This window comes from Vipera berus, assembly GCF_964194415.1.
Source record: "Vipera berus genome assembly, chromosome: W".
Taxonomy (NCBI): Eukaryota; Metazoa; Chordata; class Lepidosauria; order Squamata; family Viperidae; genus Vipera; species Vipera berus.
The window spans coordinates 45,489,356-45,508,437 of record NC_138210.1 but is presented as its reverse complement, the minus strand read 5'-3'; the positions used below and the strand labels follow the sequence as shown (position 1 = coordinate 45,508,437).

The 19,082-nt window shown below is 45.4% G+C and overlaps 1 protein-coding gene across 1 annotated transcript in view; it reads left to right on the top strand.

Moving 5' to 3' along the window:
- LOC308676264 (zinc finger E-box-binding homeobox 1-like) overlaps positions 1-19,082 on the top strand; it is a gene marked incomplete at both ends in the record, with an annotated part of 401,367 nt that overhangs the window by 350,916 nt on the left and 31,369 nt on the right. The window contains 2 exons of the mRNA XM_081342078.1: positions 987-1,092; positions 1,694-3,489. Of these exons, the coding sequence (XP_081198204.1) occupies positions 987-1,092; positions 1,694-3,489 (1,902 nt within the window). The remainder of the gene's footprint in view (positions 1-986; positions 1,093-1,693; positions 3,490-19,082) is intronic.

Below are 19,082 nucleotides of genomic sequence, written 5' to 3'. Positions count from 1 at the left end.
TCTGCTGGTGTTGGTCCACTGTGCTTCATGAAGTCCAGGGTAAACGCAGCCGTCTACCAGGAGATTTTGGAGCACTTCATGCTTCCTTCTGCAGACGAGCTTTATGGGGATGCTGACTTCATTTTCCAGCAGGACTTGGCACCTGCCCACACGGCCAAAAGCACCAAAAACTGGTTCAATGACAGTGGGATTACTGTGCTTGATTGGCCAGCAAACTCGCCTGACCTGAACCCCATAGAGAATCTATGGGGCATTGCCAAGAGAAAGATGAGAGACATGAGACCAAACAATGCAGAAGAGCTGAAGGCCGCTATTGAAACATTCTGGTCTTCCATAACAGCTCAGCAGTGCCACAGGCTAATAACTTCCATGCCACGCCGCATTGAGGCAGTAATTGCTGCAAAAGGCGCCCAAACCAAGTACTGAGTACATATGCATGCTTATACTTTTCAGAGGTCCGATATTGTTCTATGTACACTCCTTGTTTTATTGATTGCATGTAATATTCTAATTTTCTGAGATTGTGGATTTGGGGTTTTCATGAGCTGTACGCCATAATCATCACAATTATGACAAATCACGGCTTGAACTATCTTGCTTTGCATGTAATGAGTCTATCTCATATATTAGTTTCCCCTTTTAAGTTGCATTACTGAAATAAATGAACTTTTGCACGATATTCTAATTTTTCGAGTTTCACCTGTATATAACAGAATCCCTTATGGAATTTCCTAGGTAGGTAAAATTGCAAAACCGTCTCTGCCTGAAATTCAGATAGAGGATAAAGTGATTTTTGTGACTTTTTTCTAATATGTCTCACCTATTTTCCTTCTTTTCTTCCTTTTTTCACAATCTCTTCAATCATCTAATGATTTTTAGCTGTGTTAATTTTCACTGTGTCTTATTAAAAATAAGAAATTTCTCACACATACAAGCTTCATTATTCCTGTTCAGTCTTCTCATTAATCTTCATGTTTGTCGTATAGAGACATGTGGCACAATCTAGTGGACATCGAAAATTCAAGTGCACTGAATGTGGAAAAGCTTTCAAATATAAACATCACTTAAAGGAACACTTAAGAATCCACAGTGGTAAGTATCCTAGTATTTTGCTTGTCAGTGTACATGTTTTTTACTTTTTGGTCATAGTATAAATTTTGTCTATTTTGAGATATTGAATATGATTTCTCAGTAAGTACATTCCATAAACAAAACTAAGCAGGGTGTTAGTGTTCAGATTCACTGAACAATACTGAAGCAGTTCAACCTTATAACTACGCTATAGGTTAAATTGTGAAGTGGCAATTGCATTGAAAATATTCTATGCAATGTACAAATTGTATGTACACAAGAAATCAAGATCATTTGCAGAAAAAATGGGAACCCTTTCATAGTCAGTAGAAAGAGGGTGAACCATGAATGTATAAATACCATTCCTTTCAGAGGGTGGGAGTTCGATTGTGTCCATTACAAAACAAACAGTGTCCATTACAAACATATCAATAAGTCTATATTAATTTTGTATCTGGAAATCTGAACAAGTTGTTTTATAGGTATCAGGGTGGACAGAGGTTTCCTTCTATCTTTTATTCATAGAACTATTTCAGTGTTGGTCTTGTAAATCCACTCTATAACCTCTTGTAAGATTTCTACATTATAATGATGTTTCTTTTCTATATATGTATGTATCCAGGAGAGAAGCCATACGAGTGCCCAAACTGCAAGAAACGTTTTTCCCATTCTGGTTCCTACAGCTCCCACATAAGCAGTAAGAAATGTATTGGTATGGTGGCTGTGAATGGCCGAGCACGATCAGGGATCAAGACATCTCAGTGCTCTTCTCCTTGTTCTGCATCTCCTGGTAGCACAACAAGACCACAAGTACAACAAAAGATAGAAAATAAGTCCTTAGAAGAACAGCTCCCTGTAAACCAAATCAAAACTGAACCTGTGGATTATGAATTCAAGCCTATAGTGGTTGCATCAGGAATCAACTGTTCAGACCCTTTGCAAAATGGGGTATTTAGTGGTGGTAGCCCATTACAGGCAACCAGTTCTACTCAGGGCGTGGTGCAAGCTGTTGTTTTGCCAACTGTTGGTTTGGTATCTCCAATAAGCATCAACTTAAGTGATATTCAAAATGTACTTGAAGTTGCAGTGGATGGTAATGTTATAAGGCAAGTATTGGAGAACAGTCACACCAATCTTACATCCAAAGAACAAGAAACAATCAACACTGCACCTCTACAACAAGCTGCACATTCCCTCATTTCAGCTATTAGTCTTCCTTTGATTGATCAAGAAGGGACAACCAAAATTATCATTAATTATAGTTTGGAGCAACCTAGCCCTCTTCAGGTTGTACCACAGAATCTGAAAAAAGAAAACTCTGCCCCAAATAACAGCTGCAAAACTGAGAAACTACTAGATCTCAGAGTGAAATCTGAAAAAGAAAAATGTTTTGAAGGAAAGACCAATAATAGCACTTGCCTTCTTTGTGATGACTGTCCAGGGGAACCTAATGCACTGCAAGAATCAAAGCACCATGATATCAAAAATTCAACTCAGCCACCTCAGCTCAGTGGTGCAGAAGTTAAGAAGTCTGAATCCTCTGTTTTATCAGAAGCAGGGAAGGTTAACCCATCTCATGGTCAACCTCCTTTAAAAAGCCTTTTATCCCTCCTTAAAACCTATTACGCATTAAATGCACAACCAAGCTCAGACAAGCTCTCAAAAATTGCTGATTCAGTAAATTTGCCATTGGATGCAGTTAAAAAGTGGTTTGAAAAAATGCAGACTGGCCAGATTTCTATAACATCATCTGGACTAGCTTCCCCCGAACCTGACAAATTAAAAAACTCTATTAATAATGATGATGACCACACTGGACCTACAACTGCATATGAACACCAAGAGAACCAGTCTAAAGCTGTAAGTCCTCTTAAGACTGATAAACCACTGACTGTATCAACAGGATCAGCTCACAATGGCTTGCAGCATAACATACCACCCCAATCACCCCTTAACCTCTCTTCATCTATAAATGCACAGGGTTTCTTGTACCTTAATGAGGGTGTCCAGGAAGAGCCACAAATAGAACCTCTTGACCTGTCATTACCAAAGCAACATGGAGAATCATTGGAACGATCTAGTGTTTACCAGAACAGTGCATATTCTGTTCAGGAAGAACCTTTGAACTTAACTTATGCAAAAAAAGAACCACAAAAGGACAGCAGTATTACAGACTCTGAACCAGTTGTAAATGTAATCCCACCAAATGCCAATCCTATTAATATTGCTATTCCTACAGTTACTGCCCAGTTACCTACAATTCTCGCCATTGCTAACCAAAAGACTGTTCCATGCTTAAGAGCTCTTGCTGCCAAAAAGCAAACCATTCTTATCCCACAGGTAGCTTATACTTATTCAGCCACAGTTAACCCTACAATTCAAGAAACACCGAAACAGATGCAGGCCAATGGAAGTCAGGTATCTAAACTTATAACCATTTATGTTTGAATATTTCAGTATATGAAGTAGTGTCATTAAAAAAATACCAGATATGATGTGGAAAATGTAATGTTAGTTTTGCTAATATTATATGTCACTTTGAGTGATCATATGTGGCTGATTAAATTTAAAACATTTTTTAATTGCTGTGTATTTTTTCATACTGAATACTGTATAAGCAAGGGTCTTTCATATCACTTCCTAGATGTTCTTTAATTATATCACATAGCCTAGTACCAAGAGCAGACAGCTCAAGTCAGAAATCTGTGAGTGGTGTTGCCATTGTTTCAGTTCTGTCTATGGACTTGTCTAATGTGTGGTATTTAATAGTATATTACACATGTCTAGCATGCATTTTATTATTATTTATTAAATTTGTTTGCCACCCATCTCGCTGCAAGGTGACTCTGGGTGGCTTTGTTGTTGTTAGTTGCGAAGTCGTGTCCGACCCATCGCGACCCTATGGACAATGTTCCTCCAGGCCTTCCTGTCCTCTACCATCATCTGGAGTCCATTTAAGCTCACGCCTACTGCTTCAGTGACTCCATCCAGCCACCTCATTCTCTGTCGTCCCCTTCTTCTATTGCCCTCAATCTTTCCCAGCATTAGGCTCTTCTCCATTGAGTCCTTCCTTCTCATTAGATGGCCAAAGTATTTGAGTTTTAGCTTCAGGATCTGGCCTTCTAAAGAGCAGTCAGGGTTGATCTCCTCTAGGACTGACCGGTTTGATCGCCTTGCAGTCCAAGGGACTCGCAGGAGTCTTCTCCAGCACCATAGTTCAAAGGCTTCAATTCTTTGGCGCTCAGCCTTTCTTATGGTCCAGCTTTCACTGCCATACATTGCAACTGGGAAGACCATAGCCTTGACTATACGCACTTTTGTTGACAGGGTGATGTCTCTGCTTTTTAGTGTGCTGTCTAAATTTGCCATGGCTTTCCTCCCCAGGAGCAAGCGTCTTTTAATTTCTTGGCTACAGTCCCCATCTGCAGTGATCTTGGAGCCCAGGAAAATAAAATCTGTCACTACCTCCATTTCTTCCCCATCTATTTGCCAGGAATTGAGAGGGCCGGATGCCATGATGTTGGTTTTCTTAATGTTTAGTTTCAACCCAAGTTTTGCACTCTCCTTCTTCACTCGCAACAAGAGGCTCTTTAGTTCCTCTTCACTTTCAGCACACAATCAAAGGCTTTAGCATAGTCAATGAAGCAGAAGTAGATGTTTTTCTGGAACTCTCTAGCTTTCTCCATGATCCAGCATATGTTAGCAATTTGATCTCTAGTTCCTCTGCCTCTTCGAAATCCTGCCTGTACTTCTGGTAGTTCTCGATCCACATACTGCTGGAATCTAGCTTGTAGAATTTTAAGCATAACTTTACTAGCATGAGAAATGAGTGCAATGGTGCGATAGTTTGAACATTCTTTGGCAGTGCCTTTCTTTGGAATTGGAATGTAAACTGATCTTTTCCAATCCTGTGGCCACTGTTGAGTTTTCCAAATTTGCTGGCAAATTGAGTGTAGCATTTTTACTGCATCGTCTTTTAAGATTTTGAATAGCTCAGCTGGAATACTGTCACCTCCACTAGCTTTGTTGTTGCTCAGCTTTTCTAAGGCCCACTTCACTTCACATTCTAGGATGTCTGGCTCGAGGTCAGTGACCACCTCATTGTGATTATCAGGGACATTAAGCTCATTCTTGTATAGTTCTTCTGTGTAATTTTGCCACCTCTTCTTAATCTCTTCTGTCTCTGTTAGGTCCCTGCCATTTTGGTCCTTTATCATGCCCATTTTTGCATGAAACGTTCCCTTCATCTCTCCAATTTTCTTGAAAAGATCTCTGGTCCTCCCTATTCTATTATTTTTTTCTATTTCTTTGCATTGTTCATTTAAGAAGGCATTCTTATCTCTTCTAGCTATTCTTTGGAATTCTGCATTTAATTGGGCATATCTTTCTTTTTCTCCCTTGCCTTTCGCTTCCCTCCTTTCCTCAGCTATTTGCAAAGCTTCCTCAGACAGCCATTTTGCTTTCTTGCATTTATTTTTCTTTGGGATGGTTTTGGTTGCTACCTGTTGTACAATGTTGCGAACCTCTGTCCATAGTTCTTCAGGCACTCTGTCTATCAGATCTAATTCCTTAAATCTATTTGTCACCTCTACTGTATATTGAACAGGGATATGATTTAATTCATACCTGACTGGCCTAGCACTTTTCCCTACTTTCTTTAATTTAAGCCTAAACTTTGCAACAAGAAGCTCATGGTCTGAGCCACAGTCAGCTCCTGGTCTTGCTTTTACTGACTGTATAGAGCTTCTCCATCTTTGGCTGCAGAGCATCTAGTCAATCTGATTTCTGTGTTGACCGTCTGGTGATGTCCATGTGTAAAGCCGTCTCTTGGGTTGTTGGAAAAGAGTGTTTGCTATGACCATCGTATTCTCTTGAGAAAATTCTATCAGCCTGTGCCCTGCTTCATTTTGTACTCCAAGGCCAAACTTGCCTGTTATTCCAGTTATCTTTTGGCTTCCTACTTTAGCATTCCAATCTCCCATGATGATAAGGACATCATTTTTGGGTGTTAGTTCTATAAGGTGCTGTAGGGCTTCATAGAACCGGTCAATTTATTTATTTATTTATTTATTTATTTATTTATTTATTTATTTATTTATTTATTTATTTATTTTAATTCCATTTATATCCCGCCCTTCTCCGAAGACTCAGGGCGGCTTACAAGCTTAGCAGTAGCCTTCATCCTCTTCAGCACTGGTGGTTGGGGCATAGACTTGGACTACTGTGATATTGAATGGTTTGCCTTGGATTCGAACTGAGATCATTCTGTCATTTTGAGGGTTGTATCCCAGTATTGCTTTTCCTACTTTTTTATTGACTATGAAGGCTACTCCATTTCTTCTGAGGGATTCTTGCCCGCAGTAGTATACCTGATGGTCATCTGAATTAAATTCACCCATTCCTGTCCATTTTAGTTCGCTGATACCTAAGATGTCGATGTTTAGTCTTGTCATCTCTTGTTTGACCACGTCCAGCTTTCCTTGATTCATGGATCTTACATTCCAGGTTCCTATGGAGAAAGAATCTTTACAGCATCGGACTTTCCTTTCACCACCAGACATATCCACAGCTGAGCGTCCTTTCGGCTTTGGCCCAGTCGCTTCATTCTTTCTGGCGCTACTAGTACTAGCCCTCTGCTCTTCCCCAGTAGCATATTGGACGCCTTCCGACCTGAGGGGCTCATCTTCCAGCGTCATATCGTTTTGCCTTTTGGTACTGTCCATAGGGTTTTCATGGCAAAGATACTGGAGTGGTTTGCCATTTCCTTCTCCAGTGGATCACGTTTTGTCAGAACTCTCTGCTATGACCTTTCCGTCTTGGGTGGCCCTGCACGGCATAGCTCATAGCTTCATTGAATTACGCAAGCCCCTTCGCCACGACAAGGTAGTAATCCATGAAGGGGCTGGGCGGCTTACAACATCAAAATAAAATCATAAATATATATACTGTATAAACATATAAAATCACAATAAAATAGTAATAAAAATACAAATTATAACTAAAACTAAAAGACAAGGAGGAAAGGAGCATACTGTATTGGGGGGGAGAAGTGGGAACTGCTATTAGTTGATCAACTACCTCCACTGTGGTACTCTCCCATTGGGGCCCCAAGCCATCTGGCAGAGCCAGGTCTTCAGGCTTTTGCAGAAGGTCAGGAGGGTGGGAACCAATCTCACCTTGGGGCAAGATGTCCCAACGAGCCAGGGCCACAGCAGAGAAGGCTCTTCTCCTGAACCCCGTCAACTGGAATTCCTTCACTGATGGGATGTGCAGCATGCCTTCTCTGCCAGCATGGGTGGGGCGGGCCAGTCCCATAGGGGTAAGACGATTTCTCAAGTAACCTGTACCCATGCCATGCAGGGCTTTAAAGGTGATCACCAACACCTTGAATTGCACCTGGAAGCAAACTGGCAGCCAGTGCAGCTCATGGAACAGTGGTGTAACATGGGCCAGTCTAGGGGCCCCAAAGACTGCCCACACTGCTGCAGTCTACACCACCTGAACCTTCCGAATGCTGTTTGGAATGCATTGTAATATATTTTTGAAAGGATATAAATGAAACTTTGAGGATGCATGCTATTACTTTTTTGATCTTTATGCAAGTGATGTACCAGTTAAGACTATATTTAATATTTTTAAAGATATTTATCACAAATATTGCCTATTTGTCCTACTGGAACAAATGATTGGAAGGTATTTCCATTTGAATAGTTGCAGTGTATTAACACCTTTTCGGTAGTGTAATAATCCTTTAGTTGCTGTTTTTCTCTGCTCAGAGTTCTCTCCTTCATCTTCCCCTTTATTATTCTTTGCTTCCATTGCTATATGTACCATATATTGCCCTTTAATACTTTTCAGTAGGCCTCATTATTGAACATTAAAAAATACAGTGTTTTCACAGTAGGCTTAGCATTGTGATTTTACCAACAACACTGTGTTCTAGTCTTCCCAATCAGATAAAAACATGTCAATAAGGCTGAATTAAATCAAATGTAGGGACCAGTAAATGTAATTGTGTTAAATGGGATGTAACAAGATGATTGGTAAGATGTGTCATAGATATCCCAATATGGTGTACGTTGGTGAAGTATGCCCAGTGGTGGGATTTAAATATGTGAACAACCAGTTCTCTGTGTGGATGCCACTTCCAGAAGTCCATTCTGGGCCTGGGCAACAAAAAATTAGCTACCAGTTCTGCAGAACTGGTGCGAACTGGCTGAATCCCACCACTGAGTATGCCCCCCCATTTAGACTGATTTGGGGTATAGTTAAGCTGCCATCTTCATGAAATCTCTATAGCCAGGTGAGAAATTTGTGGCCTTTTAAATTCTGGGACTAAATTAGCTTACAGGTGAAACTCAAAAAATTAGAATATCATGCAAAAGTTCATTTATTTCAGTAATGCAACTTAAAAGGGGAAACTAATATATGAGATAGACTCATTACATGCAAAGCAAGTTAGTTCAAGCCGTGATTTGTCGTAATTGTGATGATTATGGCTTACAGCTCATGAAAACCCCAAATCCACAATCCAGCGAATTGCCAGCGAATGAGATGTAGAGTTTTTAGATAACCAAAATGTCCAGCCTGTTTGACATCATGGCTGTGTTTGAGAGAGTTAAGATGGAGGGCTTCAGGCAAGTACAATTTCCCCCCCTTGTAAGCCAGACCATCCCTGCATGTTAGGGACGTCTGATTGACTTTGAACCATTGATCGGTGAGGAGTTCTCATTTTATTTTCTTTACCCCAGGGTCATCAGGATTAGGGGTCCTGTGAGGCGTGAGTTGGGCAGCAGTTTGTGGACTGGAGATAATTGCCTCGTTAACTTCTTTGCATTCATTTTTGTACTGGGGCAATCTTGATAGTGCATCAGCTAGGAAGTTTTTTCCTTCTGGTATGTACTTTAGAGTAAAATTAAAACGGCTAAAGTACTGTGCCCATCGCACTTGCTTTGGGAACAATTTGAGGGGAGTTTTTAGTGCCTCTAAATTTTTGTGATCTGTTCATATTTCAAAAGGCATCTTGCTCCCTTCTAGATAGTGTTGCTAGTTTAATCGCCCCCACCCAATTGCGAAGGCCTCCTTCTCCCAGACTGCCCATCTTCTCTCGCTTTCAGTGAATTTCTTAGAGGTGTAGGCACAAGGTTGCAGGACCGCACTTTTATTGTTTTGCAGTAACACAGCTCCGACTGCCACGTTGCTGGTGTCAGCTTGAATTACTAAGGGCTCCCCGGGGCAGGGGTGCTTTAGAACCGGTTCAGCAGCAAATAGTCTTTTTAAATTCTCAAAAGCTGTCTGACAACTCATAGTCCATGCTAGTGGTTGGCCAGGTTGTGGTTTTCCCCCTCCCTTACCTTTGAGTAGTTCTGTAAGGGGTAGAGCAATCTCGGCAAAAGAGGGAATAAATTGGCGGTAGAAGTTGGCAAACCCTAGGAAGCTCTGGAGCTGTTTGCGAGTATTCAGGGGCTGCGATTCAATTATAGCTTTCACTTTGCCTGGGTCCATTTCAATGCTCTCATTGGAAATTCTATAGCCGAGATAATCTAATCGGGTTTGGTGAAATTCACATTTCGACAATTTGACATAAAGTTTGGCCTTCAATATTTTCTTTAACACTTCTCTGACCAGTCTTATGTGGTCAGTCATAATCGTACTGTATATCAGGATGTTATCAAGATACACCAGAACCCCTTTGTATAAATGACCAAGTAGGACCTCATTAATCAGCTGCATAAATACGGCTGTGGCCCCCTGCAGTCCAAATGGCATGACTTTGAATTGGTATCTTCCCAAGGGGCAGTTGAAGGCAGTTTTCCACTCATCCCCCTCCTTTATTCTCACCCGGTAATATGCTTCTCTCAGGTCTAATTTAGTGAAGACACTCCCCTTCGCCAGGTGGGTTAGTAAGTCTTTCAGGAGGGGAATAGGGTATTTATTTTCCACACTCACAGTGTTAAGGCCCTTATAGTCTATGCAGAGATGGAGAGACCATTCTATTTTTTCTTTGAACAACACAGGGGCACCCATTGTTGATTTGGCCCGCTTAATGAATCCCCTCGCTAGGTTTGTATCCACATATCGCTGCATCTCCTCCATTTCAAGGGGGGACATAGCGTGCATTCTTGGTCATGGAAGTTTGGCCCCCAGCAACAGTTCAATGGAACAATCATTGGGCCAGTGAGGAGGCAAGGTATCACATTCTTTCTCACTAAATGCCTCCGCTAGGTCCCGATACTCACTGAGGATGAGCGGCTCACCTAGTGGCCATAAGGCAGCCATGTGCGCTCGTTCATTGGGTGGGCTAAAATCCCCTGTAACATCTGTTGAATCAATGGAGGGATTGGGCCCTATGGGTAGTCTCACAGTTCTCATTCCTTTCTCCCACCAGATAAATGGCTTCCATTTGTCTAACCAGGCTAGTCCTAGGATCACAGCCTCAGTCATTTTTGGAGCCACCAGGAAGCAAATAAACTCCCAGTGCTTCCCTATTTCTAGGGGTAAGGGCTCTGTTAATTGCGTGTGTCAACGCTGCTAACATTGGATGTTCTTACTTTGACAAGAGATGAAGAAGCAGCTATTTCATATGTTAAACTTGTGTATTGCTTTAAGAGATACGATTAAGGCTGGGAGGAGGGAAGAGGAGGAGAGCTCTGACTCTCTGGTTTCAACCCGTGGTTCCGGGAACGAGGGTGAGCAGCCACCTGAGCTCAGGCTTGTGTATTTTAACGCCAGGTCCGTAGTTAATAAGGCTCCTCTCATCTGTGATTTGGTTGAGGAGGAGCGTGCGGACCTGGCTTGCATTACAGAGACCTGGTTGGGCCCAGAGGGTGGTGTTCCTCTGACTGAACTCTGCGCACCAGGTTTTCGGGTGCTTCACCGGCCTCGGGCTCAGGGTAGGAGCGGGGGTGTGGCGGTGGTTATGAGGGAGACCTTATGTCCATGGGAGGCCACCGTTGTCCAGATATCCGGGTGTGAGTCACTCCTCCTGAGATGTGGCCCTAGGGCTCAGTTGGGCTTGCTGCTGGTGTACCTTTCGCCTAGTCGCGTAGCAGCAGCCCTGCCTGACCTTCTCGATATCCTCTCGGGGTTGGCGATTGAGTTCCCCAAACTTATGATTTTGGGGGACTTCAATCTGCCATCCCTGGGGGGATCATCAGAGTTGGCTCGGGAGTTCATGGCTTCCATGACGGCCATGGACCTGATGCAAGTAATTCAGGGCCCGACTCATGGGGGGGTCACACGCTTGATTTTGTTTTTCTATCTGGACGGTGGTTAGATGATCTGGGTGGGGGTTCTCCAATTATTATTCCCCTGTCATGGACCGATCATCTTCTCCTGCGGCTGGCCTTCCGTTTCGCCACTCCCCATTGCAGAGTTACGGAACCAACAACATGGTTCTGTCCCAGGCGCTTAATAGACCCTGAGTGGTTTCAGATGGCGCTCGGGTCCCCGCCTGCCTCCTTCGCTCACAGCACGGCCGATGCCTTGGTGGAAGCCTGGGAAAAGGCAGCCACGGAGGCACTCGACCGCGTTGTACCCATGCGGCCCCTGACCCAGCGCAAATCTCAATGGGCTCCATGGTTTTCTGCGGAGCTCCGGGAGATGAAGTGTCGGAGACGGGGCCTAGAGAGCTGTTGGAGATCCAGCCGGTCTGAATCCGACCGATTGTGACTAGGGTCCTCTACGAGGTCTTATCTCATGGCGATGAGGGCGGCAAGGTCTAACTACTTTGCTACCCTCATCGCGTCCGCAGATAATCACCCGGCCGCCCTGTTTAGGGTGACCCGCTCCCTCCTCAATCAGGAGGTGAGGGAGGAGCCCTTGCAGGGTCGTGCCGAGGAGTTTAGCCAACATCTGTCGGACAAAATTGCTCGAATTCAGACTGGTCTGGACTCCGACTGGGCAGAGTCTGACGGAGGTGACACGAGCGGTCTTGGTGATGTTATCTGGGAAGAGTTTGACCCTGTGACTCTGGAAGATGTGGACAGGATCATGGGGAGGCTGAGCTCCACCACGTGTTTATTGGACCCGTGCCCCTCCTGGCTGGTTTATGCGGCTCGGGAGGGGACACGAGGCTGGCTCCAGGCAGTGATAACTGCTTCTTTGAGTGAGGGTAGCTTTCCCGCCGCCTTGAAGGAGGTGGTGGTGAGGCCCCTCCTCAAGAAGCCTGCCCTGGACCCGGCTATTTTGAACAACTATCGTCCGGTCTCCAACCTTCGCTTTCTTGCGAAGGTTGTTGAGAGCGTGGTGGCACATCAGCTCCCTCTGTTCCTGGAGGAAGCTGATTGTCTGGACCCGTACCAATCGAGCTTTAGGCCCGGGTACAGCACGGAGACGGCATTGGTCACGCTGGTGAATGATCTCTGGCGGGCTCGGGACAGGGGTTGTTCCTCTGTCCTAGTCCTATTAGACCTCTCAGCGGCTTTCAATACCATCGACCATGGTATCTTACTGCGGCGTCTCGGGGTTGGGAGTAGGAGGCACTGTTCTGCAGTGGTTCTCCTCCTACCTCCTGGGACGTTCGCAGTCGGTGCTGGCAGGAGGGCAGAGGTCGGCCTCGAGGCCTCTCATTTGTGGAGTTCCTCAGGGATCGGTCCTCTCGCCTCTCCTGTTCAACATCTATATGAAGCCACTGGGTGAGATCATTCGTGGTTTTGGGGTCGGGTATCATCAGTATGCTGATGATACCCAGCTTTTCATCTCCACCCCAAACCACCCCAGTGATGCCCTCGACGTGATGTCCTGTTGCCTAGAGGCGGTTCGGGTCTGGATGGGGAGGAACAGGCTTCGGCTCAATCCCGACAAGACTGAGTGGTTGTACGTGCCGGCATCTCGAGAAATTCAGGTTATTCCATCTTTAACCATGGGGGGTGAGGTGTTACCCCTCGTAGATAGGGCTCGCAACTTGGGTGTCCTCCTCGATTCACAGTTCTCCCTGGAAGATCATATAGGAGCTTTGACCAGGGGGGCCTTTGCCCAGGTTCGCCTGGTGCGCCAGTTGCGACCCTATCTGGACCGGGATGCCCTGCGTACAGTCACTCATGCGCTCGTGACCTCTCATATAGACTACTGCAATGCTCTGTACATGGGGCTGCCCTTGAGGACCACTCAGAGGCTCCAGCTGGTGCAGAATGCGGCCACGTGAGTTGTGATGGGGGTCTCCCAATACTCCCATGTAACACCTCTACTCAGCGAGCTGCATTGGCTTCCAGTTGCCCTCCGGGTGAGATTCAAGGTGCTGGTGATTACCTATAAAGCCCTAAATGGCATGGGTCCGGATTACTTACGGGAGCACCTGCTGCCGGCGTCAACTTCCCTTCGTCCTGTGCGCTCCCACAGAGAGGGCCTCCTCAGGGTGCCATCGGTCAGAGAGTGTCGGCTGGCGGCCCCCAGGGGGAAAGCATTCTCTGTGGGCGCGCCAGCCCTTTGGAATCAATTACCGGTTGAACTCCGGATGGCTCCTGACCTTCGCTCTTTCCGCCGTGATCTGAAAACTCACCTATTTGAACAAGCCGGCCTGGTCTAATGGGTTTGGGGTATTTTAATTTGTAATTTTTAATTATTTATTGTAATGGGCTAACTCTATTTAATCACATTTTTAACTTTTGTATATTGTATTTTTATTGCCCTGTACACCGCCCTGAGTCCTTCGGGAGAAGGGCGGTATAGAAATTAAATTAATAAATAAATAAATAATAAATTGTACCTCAAGGCCATGAAATTAAAGAAGATAAGAACTTGGCAGGTTTTCTATTGGAAGGAAAACTGATTCTTTAAATTAATTGGAGAATATGATTAATGACAAAATTAGAAAGGTGGAGAATTGTGTTTAATATATGGTGCAAGGGGGCAGAGATTTCAGATTCCAGCTTCCTTCAAGCAAGCATTAAGCTAAATAAAGGACTTTTAAGGTAAAAGCCCATACGTCGGAAACTTGACAGTGTGAGTAAAGTCCTTCCCATTAGGGAGCCATCGGCTTGCTCAAACCTCACAGGTTTGGAGAGTGGTTTAGCACTTATGCCCAGTCTCAGGGCACATGACAGGCTAATGATGCATCAGGAGCAGCCAGTATCGACTAGTACTTTCAAGTCTACTTGTGCCCTTGATTTAATGATTTAGGGATTATGAGTTTAGCAGGCAATGAAAAAAGTGGGACGTGTCGACTCACTGTCGGGTCGTTCTCCCCTTCATCGTTGCTGTCAAAGGTGGGTAGAGTGGGGGTGGGTCCAGTTGGTGGGCCAGTATCCTCTTGGATGGGGGATTTAACCTGGGTAACGGGCTCCTGGGTAGTCCAGTTGGACTTTTCTCTCGGTGGCTGCTGTGCAGGTCTCCTCCTTGTTGCTGGTTCCGGTGTACTCTGCTGTTGCGGGTAGGGGACTTGACAGTTCGCTGCTCGATGTCCTTGCTGTCTGCATCGAAAGCACTTGATTGGCAGGCCTGTAGGTGGCCTAGGTCTTTCGGCAGTAGCAGTAGTTGGAGGTTTTCGGGGTGGTGGTTTCCGTTTGGGTTCTGGCTTTGACGCAGCTTCAGGTGGGAGAGGCTTCTTATAGCAGGCGAGCTGGACATCTAATTTTACCGCTGCCTGTTACCATTCTTGCAGATGGCCAGGTACAGCTCAGTAGATGCATGCCTGAGAAAGGTGGTCATCCAACCGTTCTCTGAAATGATGAATTATGGATTGCTCAGGCCATCTCTCCATCCGACCAGCAATCTTGCAAAACTCCCACACATACTCCAGGGCAGGCCGGCCAGTGGGAAGTCGTGGCACCACCTGCTGCTGTAGGCCCATCAATGGTTGTTGCATAGATGGGGGTTCCTGTCGTCTACTCTGTTGTTGGACTGCAGGGAATTGTGGCGCCCTCTGCTGCTGATCTACAGGTGAAACTCGAAAAATTAGAATATCGTGCAAAAGTTCATTTATTTCAGTAATGCAACTTAAAAGGGGAAACTAATATATGAGATAGACTCATTACATGCAAAGCAAGATAGTTCAAGCCGTGATTTGTCATAATTGTGATGATTATGGCGTACAGCTCATGAAAACCCCAAATCCACAATCTCAGAAAATTAGAATATTACATGCAATCAATAAAACAAGGAGTGTACATAGAAGAATATGTACCTCTGAAAAGTATAAGCATGCATATGTACTCAGTACTTGGTTTGGGCCCCTTTTGCAGCAATTACTGCCTCAATGCAGCCTGGCATGGAAGCTATCAGCCTGTGGCACTGCTGAGGTGTTATGGAAGACCAGGATGCTTCAATTGCAGCCTTCAGCTCTTCTGCATTGTTCGGTCTCATGTCTCTCATCTTTCTCTTGGCAATGCCCCATAGATTCTCTATGGGGTTCAGGTCAGGCGAGTTTGCTGGCCAATCAAGCACAGTAATTCCACTGTCATTGAACCAGTTTTTGTTGCTTTTGGCCGTGTGGGCAGGTGCCAAGTCCTGCTGGAAAATGAAGTCTGCATCCCCATAAAGCTCATCTGCGGAAGGAAGCATGAAGTGCTCCAAAATCTCCTGGTAGACGGCTGCGTTGACCCTGGACTTCATGAAGCACAGTGGACCAACACCAGCAGATGATATGGCTCCCCAAATGAACACAGACTGTGGAAACTTCACACTGGACTTCAAGCATCTTGCAGTGTGTGCCTCTCCATTCTTCCTCCAGACTCTGGGTCCTTGGTTTCCAAATGAGATGCAAAAGTTGCCCTCATCAGAAAAGAGGACTTTGGACCAGTGACCAACAGACCAGGTCTGTTTTTCTTTAGCCCAGGTAAGACGCTTCTGACTTTGTTTGTTGTTCAGGAGCGGCTTGACAAGAGGAATACGACTTTTGAAGCCCATGTCCAGGATCCGTCTGTGTGTGGTGGCTCTTGATGCACTGACTCCAGCCTCAGTCCACTCCTTGTGAAAGTCCCCAACACTTTTGAATGGCCTTTTCCTGACAATCCTCTCCAGGCTGCGGTCATCCCTGCTGCTTGTGCACGTTTTTCTTCTACACTTTTCCCTTCCACAAAACTTTCTATTAATGTGCTTTGATACAGCACTTTGGGAACATCCAACTTCTTTTGCAATTACCTTTTGAGGCTTTCCCTCCTTATGGAGGATGTCAATGATGGTTTTCTGCACAACTGTCAGGTCAGCAGTCTTCCCCATGATTGTGATTCCTACTGAACCAGACTGAGAGACCATTTAAAGGCTCAGGAACCCTTTGCAGGTGTTATGGCTTAATTAGCTGATTAGAGTGGGACACTTTGAGCCTAGAATATTGCACCTTTTCACAATATTCTAATTTTCTGAGATTGTGGATTTGGGGTTTTCATGAGCTGTAAGCCATAATCATCACAATTACGACAAATCAGGGCTTGAACTATCTTGCTTTGCATGTAATGAGTCTATCTCATATATTAGTTTCCCCTTTTAAGTTGCATTACTGAAATAAATGAACTTTTGCACGATATTCTAATTTTTCGAGTTTCACCTGTACTAGGAGACATGTTAGCCTCAATTGCTGTGGCGCCTCCCTCAATTGCAGGCCCCTCAGTGGTTGCTTGACGCTCGGGGGTGGTGACCAGCCTCCATGGAGTTGTTGTCCTCCAACTAGCTGTTGCTCTCCAGGCTTCTGGATCACCCCAAGCTGTTGCAAGGCCTCTATTAGCTGATTTAGGCCCAGAGGTTGTTACCCCTCCTTCGGTCGGGGTTGCCATACTCCCCACTGCTGCGGGGATCCTAGGTTCTCTTCCTCTGTGGGACTGAAGGCCCTAGCAGGGGACTCCAGGGCTTGTAGGGCTGTTAGGTCTGCAAAATGGGGGCTGGGGGCCTCTCTCGCCAGGACCTTTTCTGTGCTCCTCACTTCTAGCTCTTCAAACTTTTCTGCTAGATAGTCAGTTGATTGGCTATGGGCTGCAGACGAATATTTCCACTCACCTGAGTATTCAGTCTCAGATGGCCTGGCACCTCCCCACCGGTCTGGGGAAAGTGATGTGCAGGATTCTCTTTGTTGTTGCTCCACCTCCTCTGCCTTTGAAGCCCTTGGGGATGGCAAGGCTGCTTCGAGGCATCTGGAGTCTCCACTGGGCTTAATCCACTCTGACGACCAGACTAATTCTCCTGGTTGTTTGGGTCTAGCTCCCAGCTGGGAGGATTGCTGAATCCCTTTTCCTACCAGCTTCTTCGCTGGCCCTTCCAACCCTGGTGTGGCTGCTGCTGCTGGGGGAGCTGGCTGTTCTGTACCAGCCTGCTACCGGCCCTGCAGAAAAGGCAGGGACAACCCCTTTTACAAGAAGGCAAGAGGCTGGAATTACGCCTGCCAAATTTATTGCTACAAAAACAAATAGAACTAGACACGAACCAAGAAACAGGAGCTTTTCAAGCGGTTGCCTTCAGCAAACCAGCCCTCCCACGCATTCCCCCTTAAATACAGTTCAGGGCGTGGCTTCTCTCTGCCTCCTTCCGAGGAGCCCCATTGCCTTCCTCTGTTTACTCCTGATTGACTGCCTCCTGCGTCGGGCGTCCTTGAACAGGGCCAGCTGTGGGTCATCTTCATCCACGCTGTCAGGCTCACACAGCTGGGTCTGCGTCGTGACCAGATGAGAGGGGCCTGGCTGAGGGCTCTCATCAAGCTGTCCAATCCCCTCAGCAAGCTCTTCAACACCCCCCTCCTCCTCCTCCTCTGAGTCGTCTGACCCAACTGCCGAACCCACAGGCTGACCCTGAATCACAACACTGGCTTCAGGCAATTTTTCATCTTCCAAGATGGGATCTTCCCCAACTCTTTGTCAGCCTGTCTCCCAAACTTGGAGACAGCGACAGGAGTTTGGGACCCCCTAGTTAGTTTGTAAAGTTGGTGGATTCCAGCTTGTCAAGTTTCCGACGGATGAGCTCTTCAAAGAACTCTGACGCATTGTTTACCTTAAAAGTCTTTTATTAGAGCCCTATAACATCGGCAATGCTTGTGAGAAGCTGGAATCTGAATTCCCCTCCCCTTAGCACAATAATATTAAACACAATTCTCCTCCTTTCGTTGCTGTCATTACTCACATTCTCCAATTAGTTTGCAGAGTTAGTTCTCCCTTCTTAGCGTAACCCCCCAGTTCTTTCTTATCGTCTCTTGTTACATTCAACCTTGAAACTATACCGCTACTGTTGTTTATGTCTAACTAATTTCTCATACATTCTTCCTTCCCCCTCCCTTCTTCAACTAACTTTAACTCTAAAAGTGATACACAAGTAGAAATATGAAATAGCTGCTTCTTCATCTTTTGTCAAAGCAAGAACGTCCGATGTTAGCAGCGTTGACATGAATACTGCTTGGGAAGACAGTGGATCCAACGCACAGGAGCTACCATAGTTTCCGGCGTATAAGACGACTTTTTAAGCCATGAAAATCTTCTCAAAAGTCAGGGGTCGTCTTATACGCCGGGTGCTGAAACTTTAGGGACAGGGCTGGCTGGAAAACCTGGAGCGGATCTTCCATTTAGTCTGCGCAGGGAAAGCGGGACCAATTGGAGTAGAAGCTGCAGTCTGTGAATTTTTACAGGCTGGGGTCTGGGCATCTTTCCTTCTAAAGTTGAAGAGCAGCTGTAGGCAGGTGGGGAATGCAAGAGCAACTTGAAAGGCAGGTGGGGAATGCCGTAGCCAGCTCTAAGGACACATTTGACTCAGGAACTGGGCGGGCTGGCTGGAAAACCTGGAGCGGATCTCCCATTTGGTCTTTTTTTTTTAATCCCATTTATATCCCGTCCTTCTCCGAAGACTCAGGGCGGCTTACAATTTAAAGCACAAATCAATGTGCTTAGCAATAGCCTTCATTCTATGTATATGCCTGCTTATTAGAGCTTTCACACACCCCCCACAAGCAGCATTATTACAAAGTCAGCTTATTGCTCCCAACAATCTGAGTCCTCATTTTACCTACCTCGGAAGGATGGAAGGCTGACTCAACCTTGAGCCTGGTGGGATGAGAACCTGCACTAATTGCAGGCAGCTGGTGTTACTTAAGGCTCTGCGCA